The sequence below is a fragment of the Dermacentor variabilis genome, chromosome 4, assembly GCF_050947875.1.
Source record: "Dermacentor variabilis isolate Ectoservices chromosome 4, ASM5094787v1, whole genome shotgun sequence".
NCBI lineage: Eukaryota > Metazoa > Arthropoda > Arachnida > Ixodida > Ixodidae > Dermacentor > Dermacentor variabilis.
This window is the reverse complement of record NC_134571.1, coordinates 82,389,909-82,405,662: the sequence shown is the minus strand read 5'-3', so window position 1 is coordinate 82,405,662 and position 15,754 is coordinate 82,389,909. Positions and strand designations below refer to the sequence as shown.

General features: G+C 43.3%; 3 protein-coding genes across 3 annotated transcripts in view; 1 reads left to right on the top strand and 2 right to left on the bottom strand.

Annotated features, from left to right (window-relative positions):
• xit (ALG6/ALG8 family glucosyltransferase xit) overlaps window positions 1-7,579 on the bottom strand; it is a 39,783-nt gene extending 32,204 nt beyond the window's left edge. Inside the window, exons 1-6 of the mRNA XM_075689586.1 lie at window positions 7,390-7,579; window positions 7,147-7,225; window positions 6,757-6,950; window positions 5,268-5,460; window positions 4,206-4,335; window positions 3,243-3,346 (exon numbers count right to left, since the gene is read on the bottom strand). Coding sequence (XP_075545701.1) covers window positions 3,243-3,346; window positions 4,206-4,335; window positions 5,268-5,460; window positions 6,757-6,950; window positions 7,147-7,225; window positions 7,390-7,457 — 768 coding nt within the window. The 5' untranslated portion in view covers window positions 7,458-7,579. The remainder of the gene's footprint in view (window positions 1-3,242; window positions 3,347-4,205; window positions 4,336-5,267; window positions 5,461-6,756; window positions 6,951-7,146; window positions 7,226-7,389) is intronic.
• Window positions 7,580-7,866: 287 nt separating this feature from the next.
• Window positions 7,867-11,397, top strand: Dph3 (Diphthamide biosynthesis 3). Its single transcript, XM_075689588.1, has 3 exons — window positions 7,867-8,196; window positions 8,521-8,595; window positions 8,959-11,397. The coding sequence occupies exons 1-3, from the start codon at window positions 8,089-8,091 to the stop codon at window positions 9,025-9,027; spliced, it is 252 nt and encodes an 83-aa protein (XP_075545703.1). The 5' UTR covers window positions 7,867-8,088; the 3' UTR covers window positions 9,028-11,397.
• A 130-nt stretch (window positions 11,398-11,527) lies between these two features.
• On the bottom strand, window positions 11,528-15,654 carry LOC142579428 (inhibitor of growth protein 2-like). The gene is made up of 2 exons (XM_075689587.1): window positions 15,200-15,654; window positions 11,528-12,226 (listed from the first exon to the last, which is right to left on the bottom strand). The coding sequence occupies exon 2, from the start codon at window positions 12,150-12,152 to the stop codon at window positions 11,601-11,603; it is 552 nt and encodes a 183-aa protein (XP_075545702.1). The 5' UTR covers window positions 12,153-12,226; window positions 15,200-15,654; the 3' UTR covers window positions 11,528-11,600.
• Window positions 15,655-15,754: the final 100 nt, after the last annotated feature.

Below are 15,754 nucleotides of genomic sequence, written 5' to 3'. Positions count from 1 at the left end.
AGTGCAGACGATGTGTACAACCTTGACGAGGCAGCCCTTTTTTATAAAATGCTGCCCACAAAAACGTTCGAAGCAAAGGACACCGCGGTCAAGGGTCGAAAGCAGGGCAAGGAAAGAATTACCATTCTGTTCGGCGTGAACATGTGCGGTAAACACAAGCTGCCGCTACTCGTAGTTGGAAAGAGTGGAAAGCCTCGCTGCTTTAAAAATGCACGGCTGCTGCCAAGGGATGAGCTTATCTACTGGCACAACAAGAAAGCCTGGGTCACAGGCTTCTCAAATGCTGCACGTAGTTGGCCAACTAGAAAACATGACCCTTGGAGCCTCGAACTGCTGGATGTGGAAAACCAGCATCTCTGATTACTTTAAGTAACCCAAAGATCGCTGAACAAAGGTAGCGAATTGCTGCAGCAAAATTTTTTGCCTGGGTTGCATTTTTTTTTGGTTCAGTTAATTCGAAAACCCACTTAATTCGAAAATTTTTTGCAGCCCCGATTTCGAATTAACGAGGTTTTACTGTACATTCAGTAGTGCTTGCATGTCTCTTAGAATTTCTCCCATTAGAACGATGTTGTCCGCAAAAGCAAGACCCGGTATCCTGCGATTTTCATCCATACCCGTGGTGCTGACTTTCAGGCTGAAGCCAAGGGAAGACTTTACTATTGCTCACTCCAGGTCGGGTACATATAGCAGGTATAGGACTGGTGACAGTGGCCAGCCGTGTCATAGCCCTTTGGACACCTCCACTGCCTTTGTCATGACCCCAGCAAAGGAGGCTGTGTTGCTGCTGTACAGCTGCTTTATTGTAGATAGTAGTGCTTCTGGAAGACCCAGGTCACTCAGGCAGTTGACGAGACTAGCATGTGATACATTATCATACGCTTTCACCACATCCAGGAAGCAGCAAAGCAAACCGCGGTTTTCTTTTCTGGCAATCGGCACACTGTGTTAGCACAAAGAAATTGCCTTCCAACCACCTGCCCTTGTGGAAGCCATTCTGTAGCTCTGTGAGGAGCCCTCTCGACTCTGCCCAACCATATACCCAGTCCTTTAACATATATGTAAAAGCTCTGTACAGTGTGCAAGTGACTGTCAGCGGTCTGTAGTTGCACAGATAACCTGCGTTGCCTCCTTTCTTGGGGATCAGCACCCCTCTGCCGAGTTGCCATACTTTGCCATACTTTTATGTATCTCCACACCATCTAGCATGGTGGTGAAGAAGCCAGCAAGTACCCTGGGTGCTGTGGCGCACTCTCTTGACTAGTTTTGGTATCAGCCTGGGTGCATGACGCCAAATCACATTAGACAGATGACATCCAGGGCCCCTAAAGTGCTCTGCACTTAAATATGTGATCATACGAATGTCTGTTCCTATCCCCACTGATATATGTTACCTTCACAAAGTTCGCCACTTTATCCGGAAAAGAACAAACATTCTCACACTTCAGTATGGCTCAGCAGTAAAGTCTCTTGCACTTCACTATCACTGAAAGATTCTCTGTGTGAATCGTATCTAGAAATCTACCTTAGATCATGGCCATACATATCCCTAGAATGACATTAACTGCATATACAGTTAAACCTCAAAAGAAAAAAACCTTAAATATAACGAAATTCTAGATATAACAAAGCATTTAACTTTTTTTTAACTTCGTTTCCATAGAACACCATGTATATTGAAGCTCAATATAACAAAGTCTGGTTATACACGATTTCAATATAATGTAATTTTGCTGCTGCTACGAAGGAATACCAAGACAAGAAATGGAAACTTCCACAAATGCAGATGGTCAAATAATTTAATTACATGCAGCTGCTTGCAAACGAACTTCTCATATAACGTGCCATGTGATCGAGAGCACCTGCTGAATGTTCACTATGTTCACTATAAAGTCCAACAGCGACAAGGTCCTCTCGCACCCCAAGCACTGTATGCTTTAGATGCGAGTGACAGCATGCGATGGTGAGCCGAGAAGCATGGCGACTTGATGAGCACCATCTTCCAGCACGAGCAAGAGGAGAGGGGGGGGGGGGTAGTGAGCTCGTGGTAATGTGATCTAGCGCACACAAGGGAAGGGGGATAAGTAATGGGCAGGTTGGCGCACACCTCCTTTTCTAGTGCAGCTGTGGCTGCGCATGGCTGTCAGCATGGCTGAGCACACATTCAGCCTGCGTGACCTGTTTTAGAGGTAATCTGCCCCATGTGCAAAGGTTTGGCAAGTTGAGATGGCGTGGCATCGTGCACTGTCTTCCCATGCATTTATTGCTGGAGGTTGCGTAATTTCGATTTACAGAGAAGCATTGAAGCAAGGGGCAGAAGGAGCATCCACTCCATGCTGCAAGAGCTCGACATAGTAGTGTTGTTCGACTGCAGGCAACAATATCAGCCACAGGAGTGCAGTGGACGCGAAAGCAGGCTCTTCGTACTGCTGATGTGAAGATATCATCAACGCAGCATGAAACCATATCTTTATTCTCAGACTCTTAAATTTAACAAAATAATCATTTTTTCTCATTCAAATTTGCCTTTTCTAATTGCCCGATAATTCAAAAATATTGCAGCCCCTTCCACTTTAGAAAAATCTATCAGCGACTGTACTTATTTGCATAAAAGATTGAATTTCAATATAATGAACTTTCAATATAACAAAGTAAATTGCCGATTGTTACCAACTTCGTTATATCGAGGTTTAACTGTAACTGCATTTACTGTTCTTCAGTAATTGCCAATGCTGCAAATCAGCAACAAATGTATTAATTCACATACACAGTCTGCGATAACAGCTTCAAAGCCACAACATGAGAAACAGGTGTGACACAACAACACTAAGGTGAACAAAAGCCACTGTCCATCTCACAGGAACAGTCGTCTCTCACATCCCTTGACTTAAGTCTTCCGTGTACAGCTCTTACATCTGCTGACATTCAGCTTCCCCACGTGACACACATGCGATAATGTAAGTCAGCGTTGTAGTTTCATAGATACGAATAGAGGTGGCGTGATTGTGCCAGTGCGAGCACCACCTGACAGTGCAGATAACAAGGGCAGATGGGGAATTTGTTTCTTGCTCTTTCAAATTTTTACATGTCTTCATAACTTTTGACAAAGACTGCGCTTTTGGTTATTGCCACACTTGCTAAGTGATTGTCAGCAATGACAAAAAGAAACAGTGATGTTATAGTAGTGAAAACAAGATATGAGTAGTTTTCAATCCACATCTGGAGAAAAGGTTGAACATTACCTTGCTCAAGAATGGCCACAGTGAAACGGCAAAAACCAGCAGCACTGTTCCAGCCAACCTTAAGAAATGGATGGGTTGAAACCTCCAAAGCAAAGATTGAGGAGCTGAAAAATATGTGCTGCTATATTAAGGTGCCACCTGATGAGTCTCTAGAAACATACAGAATACAGGAAAAGAATAACTTTACAGAGGGACATTTCTCTTTAAAGTTACTTGGCTGCTCTCAGGAGCTATAACATCAAAAAGAAGGACAAAGAGAATGCAATGAAATGTCCCCCATGGTACAAATAAAACAGCATGCAGCTCAATGGTTAAAAGCAGTGGTGGTTAACAATGTAGAGGGTGCAAAAGACATGCCGAAAACTCAATAGCTCGACCACACTCCAAACAATGCCTCTTAAAACAACTTTATGTATTAAGTTGCACTTTCACAAATAAAATAATGTAAGAATCAGTTCCACGCTTATGAGAAAGCGTTAGCCCAAAGTTAGCCCTAATGTTCCCATTCAAGTACAGTTGGAAGGTGGGTTATACTCTGGCTACTGATCATTTGTGCCAAAATTACATATAAGTGTAGCCTTTCACTGCTGTGCTAATAAATTTTGAAGTAATGCATCATGTCTGCACCTAGTGCCTCACACATGTTCCTGTGGTTATTTAACATGCACCGAAAGTACAGAACACAAGTGTTTTTGCAGCATACCACCCCTATATGAATGTGGCCACAGAGGCTAGGAATTGAATCCTCGACTTCACGCATAGCAGGACAACACCACAGCCATTTAGCCATTGTGGAGGGTCTATACAAAGCACACAGCCACGGGAAATGCAGTATATAGGTAATGACTTAAAATGATTAAAAAGCTCTTAAAGCTGCCCTTTAAAAGCTTGGTGTAGTGAGCCGTACAGGCTGGGACAGGGTAGCAGTTGAACAAGATGCTGCAGCATGAACATAATACTTACTTTTTCCATGGGACTGTGCAAAACAGTAGTTTCTCAAGAGGTACACGAAAAATACTGGAGCTACATACAAATAGATGTGCTTCAGATTAAGCAGAATGGTGAACCACAATGTGGCTTCAACGCAGCGCCCCTAGAAGAAAAAAAAAACATATATGTAGGTGTTAGCCTATAAAGGCACTTCAGCACATTCTGTTTTGATGAAGTCAAAGTCATTTTCAGAAAGAGTACAGCTGAGGTAAGCAGATTTTTTTTTTTTTCAGCAGCACATCTTTCATACTACAGGACATCACAAATTTTGAAATAATGACTTATTAGACATTTATACGACAAAAATTTATTAAGTCAGGCTTTAATTATTACTTCAGCTTACATGTCAAAATTTTAAATATCAGTGCTAAAGGCATGTGAACTTTGTACAAATGTCGAGGATCTAATTTTGAAGATCATAATCAGCCTATTTTCATGTCAACTGCAGGACGAAGGCCTGTTCAAGCAATCACCTCTACCTTGTGCTACTTGATTCCAACTTGCGCCTGCAAATTTCCTAATTTTATCACCCCACCTAATTTTCTGCAGTCCTCAAATGTGCTTCCCTTTTCTTGGTGCCCATTCTGTAACTCCAATCGTCCCCTGGCGATATTTCGGAGATATTCATACCCGCAAGCTGTCATAAAATGCATTGGTGTTCCACACAGTTTTGTCGCACAATTTCTCAGGAAGGCCTCATGAGCGGGTCTTGTATTCACCCAGCTTCAACCTGCATGAGGCCAGCAACACTTCATAAATTAAACAAGTATAAGTGCATTTACCTGATTTTACTTAAATTTCTGCAGAAGAAAATGCAATATTCTTTGGTGTCTTCTCTATCCTATGTCCTTTGAAAAATTTCACGGAACATATTCAATTATAGTTTGTTCAGACTTTTGATTAATATATATATATATATATATATATATATATATATATATATATATATATATATATATGGTCTAAATTATTTTTGTGTAATGCAGTTTAAGGGTAACCGATTTATCATTCTTTGTTTACTCCTCTCAGGCATACCTGAAAGAGGCGGGCTGTAGAAAGCAGGAGGATTCCATGAAGGAAACCATTGTACTGGAAGTGTACATGATCAACGAGCAGCAGTCCAGGGTTCCAAAGAAACAACATTGAGACCACAGTGGTCTTGTCCAGCCAAGGGTCATCATGCTTCGAAGAGCGGTCTCCCTTTTTTGGCGAAATGAGCCCTCGCCATCTGAAATCAACAAGCAAATGTACAGCTATTAGAAATAATGAGTGTTCTCCACTTCTACAATATCTTGATGGGAATAAACGCAACGACCCAAAGAAACCACTGCGCTTGACATGACTGCGACCACAGGTTTGATACCACCATGAGCATGAGCTCATCCTTTGCTCTCTTGGTTTGTGCCCGCTTACAATAAGACATTTCGGTTGGTTTGACAACATGACCCTTTTGTTTCTATTCTTTTTCAGTCCTGAAAACAACTGCATCAATTTGCTGATTTAGTGTATGCAGGTGCTGCTCAAGCCAATCTCCTAAAAGGTGAAAGGTATAAATTTGGAATAGGATGGAAGTGCAATCATTCAATTTCTCAGGACCCGAGGTAAATATTTCTTGGTTTATCATGGTGCACTGGAACATGAGAGAGAGAGAATGCTGAAGTTATCTGTATTTATATTCCGCTTTGGAGTAGCTTTTTCCTCCTCATCACTCTGCCGATTGACTTTATAAAAATTTGTTGATGGATTTTTTTTTTTCAGGTGCTGTGGAAATGAGAACAGTTTGGAAGCAGAATTTTTTAAAGCACCAGCAGCAAAGACACACACACACACACACACACACAAGAAAATAAAATACAACATAAATGCTCATGTTGCCTGCTTCTCTTGCTGCTCTTTCATTTTATATCACTTTCACTCTTTTAACAGATAACACTTGTGTGCAGTGCATCTGCAGTGTAGTCCCCACAGACACCTTGGACTCTCTTAACGAACTATGACGCCCACAAACCAGAGTTTGGGAAACATATGTATAAGGATGCATCCAAATGGGTGAACCTTGATGCCTATTTCATTATGTACACTGCAGACTACAGCCCACCTAAGTAACTTGAGCCCGTCCTGACATCGCAAAAAGAGAGGTTGATCTGGTGCAAGACTGGTCAAATTTAACCATAGAAGGCCACGTGTACACTCTGTTTATTTGTAAGAATCTATTCTTCTGTGTTAGACACTAGAGAAGCAATCACAAAATTTATGTTGTACGACCAAAATATACAAGAGGCACCGCAAGACATGTAGCTCTGACCTTGTAAAACGATGCAGTGCCAATAACTGATGAATTCGTTCAACTGTGGGATACATAAAGCTTATATTGGTGCGGTTAACACATGTGAGGTTTTAAGAATAAAATTTTTACATAGCCGATTTTTACTCTTCGAACCTCTCCTCAGAAATGCATCCGAGATCATTTAGAAACTGTAAATTGCGAATTTCGGACTGCAGGAGGCATTTTGAGAGTACTTACACCCAAACGGCATAAATAAGAAACAGGTCGGATAAGATAACAGTGAGCCTTTGAAAGTAGATGGTTGCAGAGCTGGCATAGCTGAGGTTAGCTACTTCTAGCATCCTGGGATCCACGAGTCGAGCGGCCTGGGACAGTACGTATTCAAACCAGGCGAACAATGGTGGGTAATCCAGCGTCCATTCGGATGTGTTCTGCACATGAAAAACAAATGTAATGTACATACGTTCACAGCCTGAATAGTTGTAAACAGAGCTAAGAATTTTAGTCCGATGTATAGCAAATAACTGCACGTTCTTAACTATTCCAGCAGACATTTGACAGTGCAGAAGTGGTAGAACCGCGCTACAAGATACGCTTCAATGACTAAACGTCACAAAATTTGAGTACCTCGAAGTACCATTTCGATGATGGCAGGGAGTGAGTGATTGCCAACCAGTTTCGGTGTACCTCAAAGTCCGTGGATCGGCTGAAAGTGAAATGTTATAATTACCACCTTTGAAGAACAAGCGTCAGCCAGATTATCATTTGGCTTCAAGGATTCAGCACGAGAAATGTGCCCGGATTTGGTCATAAAAGTGACCAGTAGTTTGATTTATAAAGTCAGACACGAATGCAGTTCGTGGTTCTTACTAGGCAGTTATGAACAGCAACTTGATGCAAGTCACTGACACAGCGATACTTAAGAAACTGCTGGACATCGTGGCTGGTGAATATGACAACACACAGTCAGCTGCACACGTGTTTCCAGCTGATGCAGACAACAAGTTTACGAAAGCATCCCAACCGTTCGCGCGTCAACGAGAAAAGAAGCAGTAGAAAGATAACCAATAACAGAGGCGCCGCCAAATTTTGACAATGATAACCGCATTAATGTTGTGGCGCTAAAAACGTTAGTGCTTTAACTACTTAGTCTATTTTTTAATAAGTTATAGACTACTTCTGCCCATTATTTTATTGTTTATAATTATGATATGTTTACAATGTAATATGTGTATTGTATTACTTAGTCTCAAATACTTGCACACTGACTTAAATATGGTGCGCACCAGTTTGCGCTATCGCCTTTACCGCCTACGTTTGAGTGCGGCTCCTCAGTCACAGATGCACCCAGCACAACGAATGCTACTTACTATGTCAAATATTTGCTAGCCAGTTGCGAACCGTAGCCGTCTTGCTCCATGCCAATGCCATAGCCATGAATGGTGCGTGCGCATGAGCTACCTCATGGATGAACATACGTAGTATACAAACATTAATTTCGTTTCACTTTCGAGAGTCATCGCTTGCCCACCTCGCAGTAGTGAACGTGCTAATTCTGCGTTCTGTGAAATGTCTGTGTACCACGACGAAGTTGAAATTGAAGACTTCGAATACGACGAGGAACTGGAGACTTATTTCTATCCGTGCCCATGTGGGGACAGGTTCGAGATAACTAAGGTCAGAAGCATGTCTACATGTTGCTTAAATTTTACAACTAGAAACGCGAGTCATTCGCGTGAAACGATCTAGTAACAAATACGCAAGAATATTAAATGTCCAGTTTGTCGGGCGTTAGAGGTTATGAGGAGAATGGGTGATGAGCATGAATCATAGGCACATTGCGAAGGCATTCAATGAATGAAGCAAGCGAACTTAACAATCTTGCCTCCTCTTTCCCTTGATTTTTTCCTTCTGTTTTGTGGTTATGTCGTTGAAACAGTTCGTGACACTTTGAAGTGATGTGTTCAGATGACCACAAATTTTTGTGTCTGTCATTGTTAGGAGGACCTGCTGAATGGTGAAGAGGTGGCCACATGTCCCAGCTGCTCCTTGCTAGTGAAAGTGATATACAATCAGGTAATGACAACATGAACTTTGACACGAATCACACATTATCAGTGAAGCAGTTCTCACGAACTCAAATAATGGACATTGATTGATTTTCAAGGTTGTGAGCACTAGTGCATCAATATAATTAGAGGAAATCAAATACATTTCCAAGCTACATGACCGGCTCATCTGAAATGTAAAATCCTGGCTCGTAATACAGATTGTCGAAGTTTCAGCTTGACAGGAGTTATTTGAGATGGTTGTCACTGTGTTCGTTAGTGTCTTTGACTCCTCATATTTGGCTTATGTGCAGGTATGTGGTTTCTTCTATTCGCTTCTTGCATTTTGTTAGGCATTTTCAGCTTCTCAATTTGGACCTTTATGTTGCAGGAGGACTTCATTCGGGAAAAAGACACACTAGCCAAAGAAGAACCAGCCAAGCTTCAAGCAACCAATTAAGGAGGTGCCTTGACAACCACCACTACTGCTGCCTGCTTAATTTCCAGAATTTACTGTTCAGATACAACTACAAAGCTTCTAAATGGAGGGTTTATCCAAAGCTTGGATATGAAATATGTGTGATTCTTTGTTATTGTACCTATTTCGTCCATAATTACAAGTACAAAAGAAGATAAAGATTGTTGTGGCTTGATTGGTCTCATACACTACATTCACACACGAGAGAAAGTGCACATGGTTGTAAATAGGTGGTAACAGTTAATTTTAGAGTGCATGTTATGTTTCTTTGGAAGAAGCGAGTATGACAGAATTGCAGCGCTTGCGTAACACTGTGTCCCAGCTGCAGATGTCTTGTCAAAATGTTCTTTCCAGTCCACCACCTATAAAGGCTCATTGCAAAACATAAAGTGTGCATTTTAGTGCCCTGACTATGCAAGTTGCTTTTTGACAAGTACTAAGGATGCTTCATATTTACTGCCTGTTGCCCCCTTTATAAACATCTGCTCCTGCTTATTCCCGACTGCAGTCTCAATGTACAGGTGTGACCAACCACTGGTGCCTAGCAGAATTTTGCAGTGCAGGTGCAATCAAAGTGTTAGGCAAAGCACCCAGCACGTCATCTGCTATGGTTCCTCTCCTTACTGCATGCACTCTCGGCTCTGAGAATTAATGCAAGTGCTGCATAAGAGAAATGTATTCAGGCACACAAAATGTGGAAGTAACTGTAGCAGACAACGCATCTATTGTTCGATGGAGTTCTGCAGCCCTGCCACAGAATGCCATGGCCTCACTAACGGTGGCCACATCTGTACTGCTGCACTTCCGCTGCAAGTGTCACTTATGTGGCTTGTCCCTAGTAGCTTTTTTTTTTCTCTTCTACACAATCATTGCCCTTTACTTAACTTTCATGGAAGTGGGAAGGTGTGGGAGGCACAAAAAGTGAAGCAAGAGTTGTACTTCAAGTACCTTGTGGGGCAATTTGTCAAGAAATTTAACTTGCTAATGCCATGTGTATCATCAGCTTTTATTTTTTGCTGTGGAGTTTGTTTAAAATGTTACCGACTTAATTATTTTCAACAAAGCATCCCTTAAGTAAGTGACACTGCAAAGGGTGACAATCTCACTTAGCTGTCTGTCTGCCACAGCTTGCATACATATTGGCAGCACAAACTCTAGTGAACACTGTGAAGTACAGTGCCTGAAGTAAGGGACCGAACACACAAAATATGCAGCACTTTGCGTCTTATCTGTGCTCGTTTCTTGTCTGTTCACCTATCGTGCATAATCAGAGTGAAATCAAACAAACAGCACTATCTGCTTGGAGCTGTTATTGAAAGGCCCGTTTGGTAGCACACACACTTGTTGAAAAGTATATTAAAGGCCAATTGCAACAAAATTTCACTTACAATTGAATAGTACATACTATCGAAGCTATTTTGGCAAAGCTGCAGAGTTGATAGTCAGATTTTCTAACTAACAGCATTTAAATAGCACTTGTTCAGATGTACACATCTGGTGGTAAGCAGATATCTCGGCAAATCACCTCAAAGGGTGCCGCCTAATCTCCAAGGATATACTGAAACTATACACCATTTCTCAGTGTTCTGCATAATTTCTGGCAACCGTTAATGGGAGCATTTTTTTTTCCATCATTTTTCAGTAACAAAGATAAATTATAAATTGTGGGGTTTTACAAGCCAAAAGCACGACCTGATTATGAGGCATGCCATAGCGTGGGCTCCAGAATAATTTAGACCTACAGGGGTCTATGAAATGTGAGTGACACACGCACTCACATTTCATACTTAAATTTTTGGACAGAAACCGCTCCATCTCCTGTGGTGATGCTCAACTGTCGTACGTCTCCTGCTGATGTTTCCCCTGCATGGCTCTCGCATCTCCTGTAATCGGGCTTGCCCGCGTAGCCGGGCGCCGCCAGCGGCAGGTGTAGGTGCAGATTAGTATGAGATGGCGCGAGTGTTGTGCTCCAAACACCACCTAACAGCGGGGTTACTCGAGTGCAAAAGAGAGTAGCCTGTTCCTCTTCGGCTCAGGGTCGGCCAGCTGCGTGGACGTTACACACGCATGCCAGCCATTCGTAAGACCATCCTGTGAAAGGCTTAGAAGCAGGACACTGGAATGGATGAACACGATCGTTCGAATGCGCCACCACTCGCATAACCGTACACACCAACAATTAGTCATTGATGTTCAGCGTAGGGCCGAACATATTCGCTCACAATCTAGTCGCGGCGAGTCAGACTTCCTAGATTTGTCGCACGCCCATCGGCAAGTCCTATCAATAATAATTCAGCTGTCTAGATTAGTACATAAGCGACGAAATAAATGCCCTTGTGATTGTCTGCACTACTTTGTTGTCGTTCCTTTGACCTGAGAGCATATTTGAAACTCCACAGTCCACATTATCTGAAACTATCCTTCTTACGCAGCCCAAAAGTTCATTGCAATTAGCCCTTAAGTAACACCACATACCCAGACAAAAGTAGAGGAACATTTATTAGGTGCCATCAGTATAATGACTTTGTTGCACTGGTGCGGCAGAACTGGGGTGGCTAGCTTCCCTTAGGCTTCATCTGGTTGCTGCGATCGCCTCGACATCGGGGGCAGTACCACCTGCCCTTGGGCTTTGTGGTGAGCATAACGCACGAGAAGTGGAACCATTCGATGCTGCACTCCTCGTTGTCACAACAGATCATTTCTCCAAAGGAGACCTGTTCACAGAGGCAGTAGGTGGGCTCATCGGGGTCAATGGGCGGTTCAGCTGGTGAAGGCACACCACCGCCACCCCTCTGCTGGTGACCCTGCTGTCCTTGCTGGTGCCCTTGCTGGTGGCCAGCCGAGTTCGAGGCTCCCCGGCGCCGCTTTTTCTTCGGCTGCCGCCGGCCACACGTTGGATGTGGCACGGGGGTCTGCTCGTCGTCGTGGCCTCGCTGGCGACGTGACCGCTTGGCCTCCCGCGTCTCGGGTTCGTGGTCAAGATTGCGGTAGTCCTGGTCGAGCTGGCGCACCTTGTTCTCGATTAGGTCCTGGATCTGCTGCAATAGCTGCAACTTGTCATCCCCGAGCTCCTGTGACTTGATGAGTGAATGCTGTATCTGCAGCATCACCTTCTTGCGTCCGACATCCAGGTCGCGCCTGCCCAGCAGGCCTTTCTGCTGCTCCAGCTCTGCCAGCACTTCTGCGTGTCAGGCAGGAAAAAATAAAGGACAAATGAAAGTGTGCATTCAGGCTGTTGATGGTACAGTAAAACTTTAATCTAAAACCTAAAATGTGTTTCACTGATATTGGCATGTAACAAATATATGCTTACAATGAATATCAGATATAATGAATCTGTTTTCATGTTGCAAGGTGATGCACTGCAACCAGATTATGATTAATGGTACAGCCATACTGTACGTAATGTACCACAGATTCCTAGGAGTGATGATTAACCTGAACTTGTCCTGGTCTAAGCAAGTGTCGATGATGACGCTCAAATTGAGCAGCTTCACATACATGCTTGAATATATAGCAAGCATGAAATGTGTCCCATCAGAGACATCACTGCTCCAGCTATATGAATCGCGCTTCGTAGGCTACCTACGATACAGTTTACCGATTATTACACACATTCGCCCCTCCTGCCTATGTACACTGGAGAGCTTACAAGCTCAAGCACTGAGAACATGCCTTGGCCTGCCACACTGCACTTCGACAAAGGGCGGGGTTACTATTGTGGCTTTCTATTGACGATTCGCATTCTACGTCCAGACAGTACTTTCTCGGAATCTCTTTTGCGTCATGAGAGCGTCCTTCCCTCAGGCTTTGCTAAAACAAAAGCAGCAGCCGTACCAGTGTGGACTTTGTCAAGACCTGTAGTGAACTTATCCATTCCCGGAGTCAGGAGAACATCATGTATACCCTCATGTGGACTTAAACGCCTTACTATAACCCATACATCTGAAGAATATGCCATTTCCATACATATATTTACTGATGCATCGGTTTCAACAATCACTTCAACTATGGCATTCATAATATTGTATATGAAGACCAGCAAGCACTTCCATTTCGACCGCCAAACTACATCAACAGCCGCAGAGAGTTGCCACTCGGGAGGCAATTTGTTAAATATTGATGGAGCTGCATCAGACTTGGACTACATTTTCCAATGCCAAGCCAGCACTTAAGTCATCGATTCTGCACTTAGACGAGGACCTTACTATGTCCTTGCTCAAGAGGTGTTCAAATCACACGATGTTGCCCTAATAGCTGGCCATTGTGTAAGGTTTCAATGGATTCTGGGACACTGTGGCTTACATGGAAATAAGCGCGCCGATGCAGAGGCAAAGACGTCCACATTAATGCCACACCGGTGTCCAACCAATTTCACGACCACATACTAATGCCCTAGTGTATAGACTTCTGCGCTATAATACCGCAGTATATTCGGCCTCGCCAAGTCATCATCATCACAGCCTTCATGAACTTGACCCAGTGATGAAAATATGGATGCCACCCACCATGAGAAGGTGCAATGCAAGCTTGCTGCACAGATTACGATTAGGTGTGGCCTTCACCTGACACTACCTGCATCGTATCGGTCAGGCGGACAGATGCACATATTGTGCATCTGCCCGCAATTTGATGCACAGGAAAAATCGCTGACAGACATCTTGTCAAAATTTATCGTTACACCATTGACTGAAAAGGTTCTATTGGGACCTTTGCCTGAGCCTCGTCATTAACCTGATAGTTTGAAGGCTCTCAAGAAATTTTTGTATGAGAGCAGACTGGACAAGAGACTTTGAAGAGTCTTGGAGGGTGCAAGATTTTTACCACCATCTTCATCCTTATTATGAACGTATTCTGTATTCTTTCTTTCTACACCAATTCCCCTTCACCCAATGCCGAGTAGCAGGTCATAACGCTGATTCAGGCTGACCTCTCACCTTTTCTCTCATAATAAATAGCTCTCTCTCTCTCTGTTTTCAAGTAGGACGTGACTGCGTTATAACAAGGTTTGACTGCACTTCGTCAAGATGAAGTGCTTTGCAGTTTGTCCACTGAGATCTGGAATGAAAAGGTGTGGCCATGTGTGTCAGCAATAGTGGCAGGGACGTTTTAAAGCATTAAAAAGTCTTTCACTTTGGCATTTGTTTGACTTTGTCACACATGGCGGCTCTGCTGTTAAATGCACACATTTTGCATGTGGCACAGCGTAGTGTGGCCTGTCCTGTTTGCACAAGCAGAAGTGGTACAGATGTTTCCCATTTCTTAGAGGTTTTATTTTATATGAACATGACGGTGCTGATTGCCGTTGTAATTGCAAATGACCAAGCTGCAATAGAGTGCATACTAAAGTGCACACGCAGAAAATACTTTAGTGTGACTGTTACAGAAATGCCTCCTCACTTTCGCAAACGTTATTATAGTAAAGCAGCATGAGCAAAGAAACAGTTGTACAGTACACGGAGAATAATGGCTGCCTTTCATGCTTTCGCTAAAGCGTAAAGCTAAATCGGGGCTCGTGTAGACAAGCAACTGTCGCGGTTGTCACGTGAAATGCACAAATGCAAGTGCCTTGAGCGGGAAAGAAAAGACAATGCGATTGACATTGTTGGGAATAGGCTGAAATGTCTGTTCTCCAAGTAGCACTACTTTCAACTCGGCACTTAATAAGTACGAGAAGTTAGGTAAAACAATAACAAAAATAAAACCTTGGGAGCAAAAAAAAAAAAAAGAAAATGCACTAACGGTAGATCCCGAATGAAAGCAACGAGTTCGTGGCACAGTCTCGGTTGCGAAAGACGAATTCCGCCCATAACGTCCCACACATCCTACACATGCACTAATTTGCAGATGATCGAGAACCCACTAGGAGTGAAGAATTGGCTAGCCAACGGGCTTTCAACAGGTGACAAAATGCCTTCTCCAACAGCGTACACTATGTGCTACCGTTTCCGTGACAGCGCGATATTGTTATAAACAGGAAAATCCTGCCTTTTTTCGTATGCGGTTGCGCATTCTCTACGACAAGCGTGTGCACATCATGAGCACGCAACAAAGCAGTCCGTTCAGCGAGAAGAACAGCTTAACATTCATGCGTCAATCGCCGGCCAAGTGACGCTAGTCTGCGCCACGACTGTAAATAAAAATGATAACGCACCTTGGTACTTGACGTCCAGCTCCCTGAGCTGGCTGAGATTTCTCTGCACATCATCGGGCAGATTTTCCACGCAGTCCAGGTAGTCTTCGATGTAAGCAGCTGAATACAGGGCCTCTACAGCGGCCTGATTCAGTGCTACATCCCACGAGCTGCCTTCCTTGGACGTAATGTTGAATGCTTCGGGGAACCAGCTTGAAGAAACACGCACTGACGCCGAGCCGTCGCTATGATCGAGCTCAGCTGCAATTAGTTAGAGCAGGTAACGCCTGCTTTTCATTCATGCCTCGGCTTACTGAAAACGCGTATTTCGCAAAAAAAAAAAAAAAAAAACGCGATCGGCTACGGTGCTGAAGCGAAAATGTAAAACTGAAAGCGAGTACTCATGGATGAGCAACCGCACAACAACCGAACTGACTGAGCAAACCACGCCACTGTAACCTGGTGAGCTTGGCTTGACTTGTCTCAGCCCAGTGTGCTTTTTGACAAAATAACATACCAAAAAAATAAAAAAAATTCGCGAACAAAAAGAAATTTGGCGGTAAATATTGAGCAAGT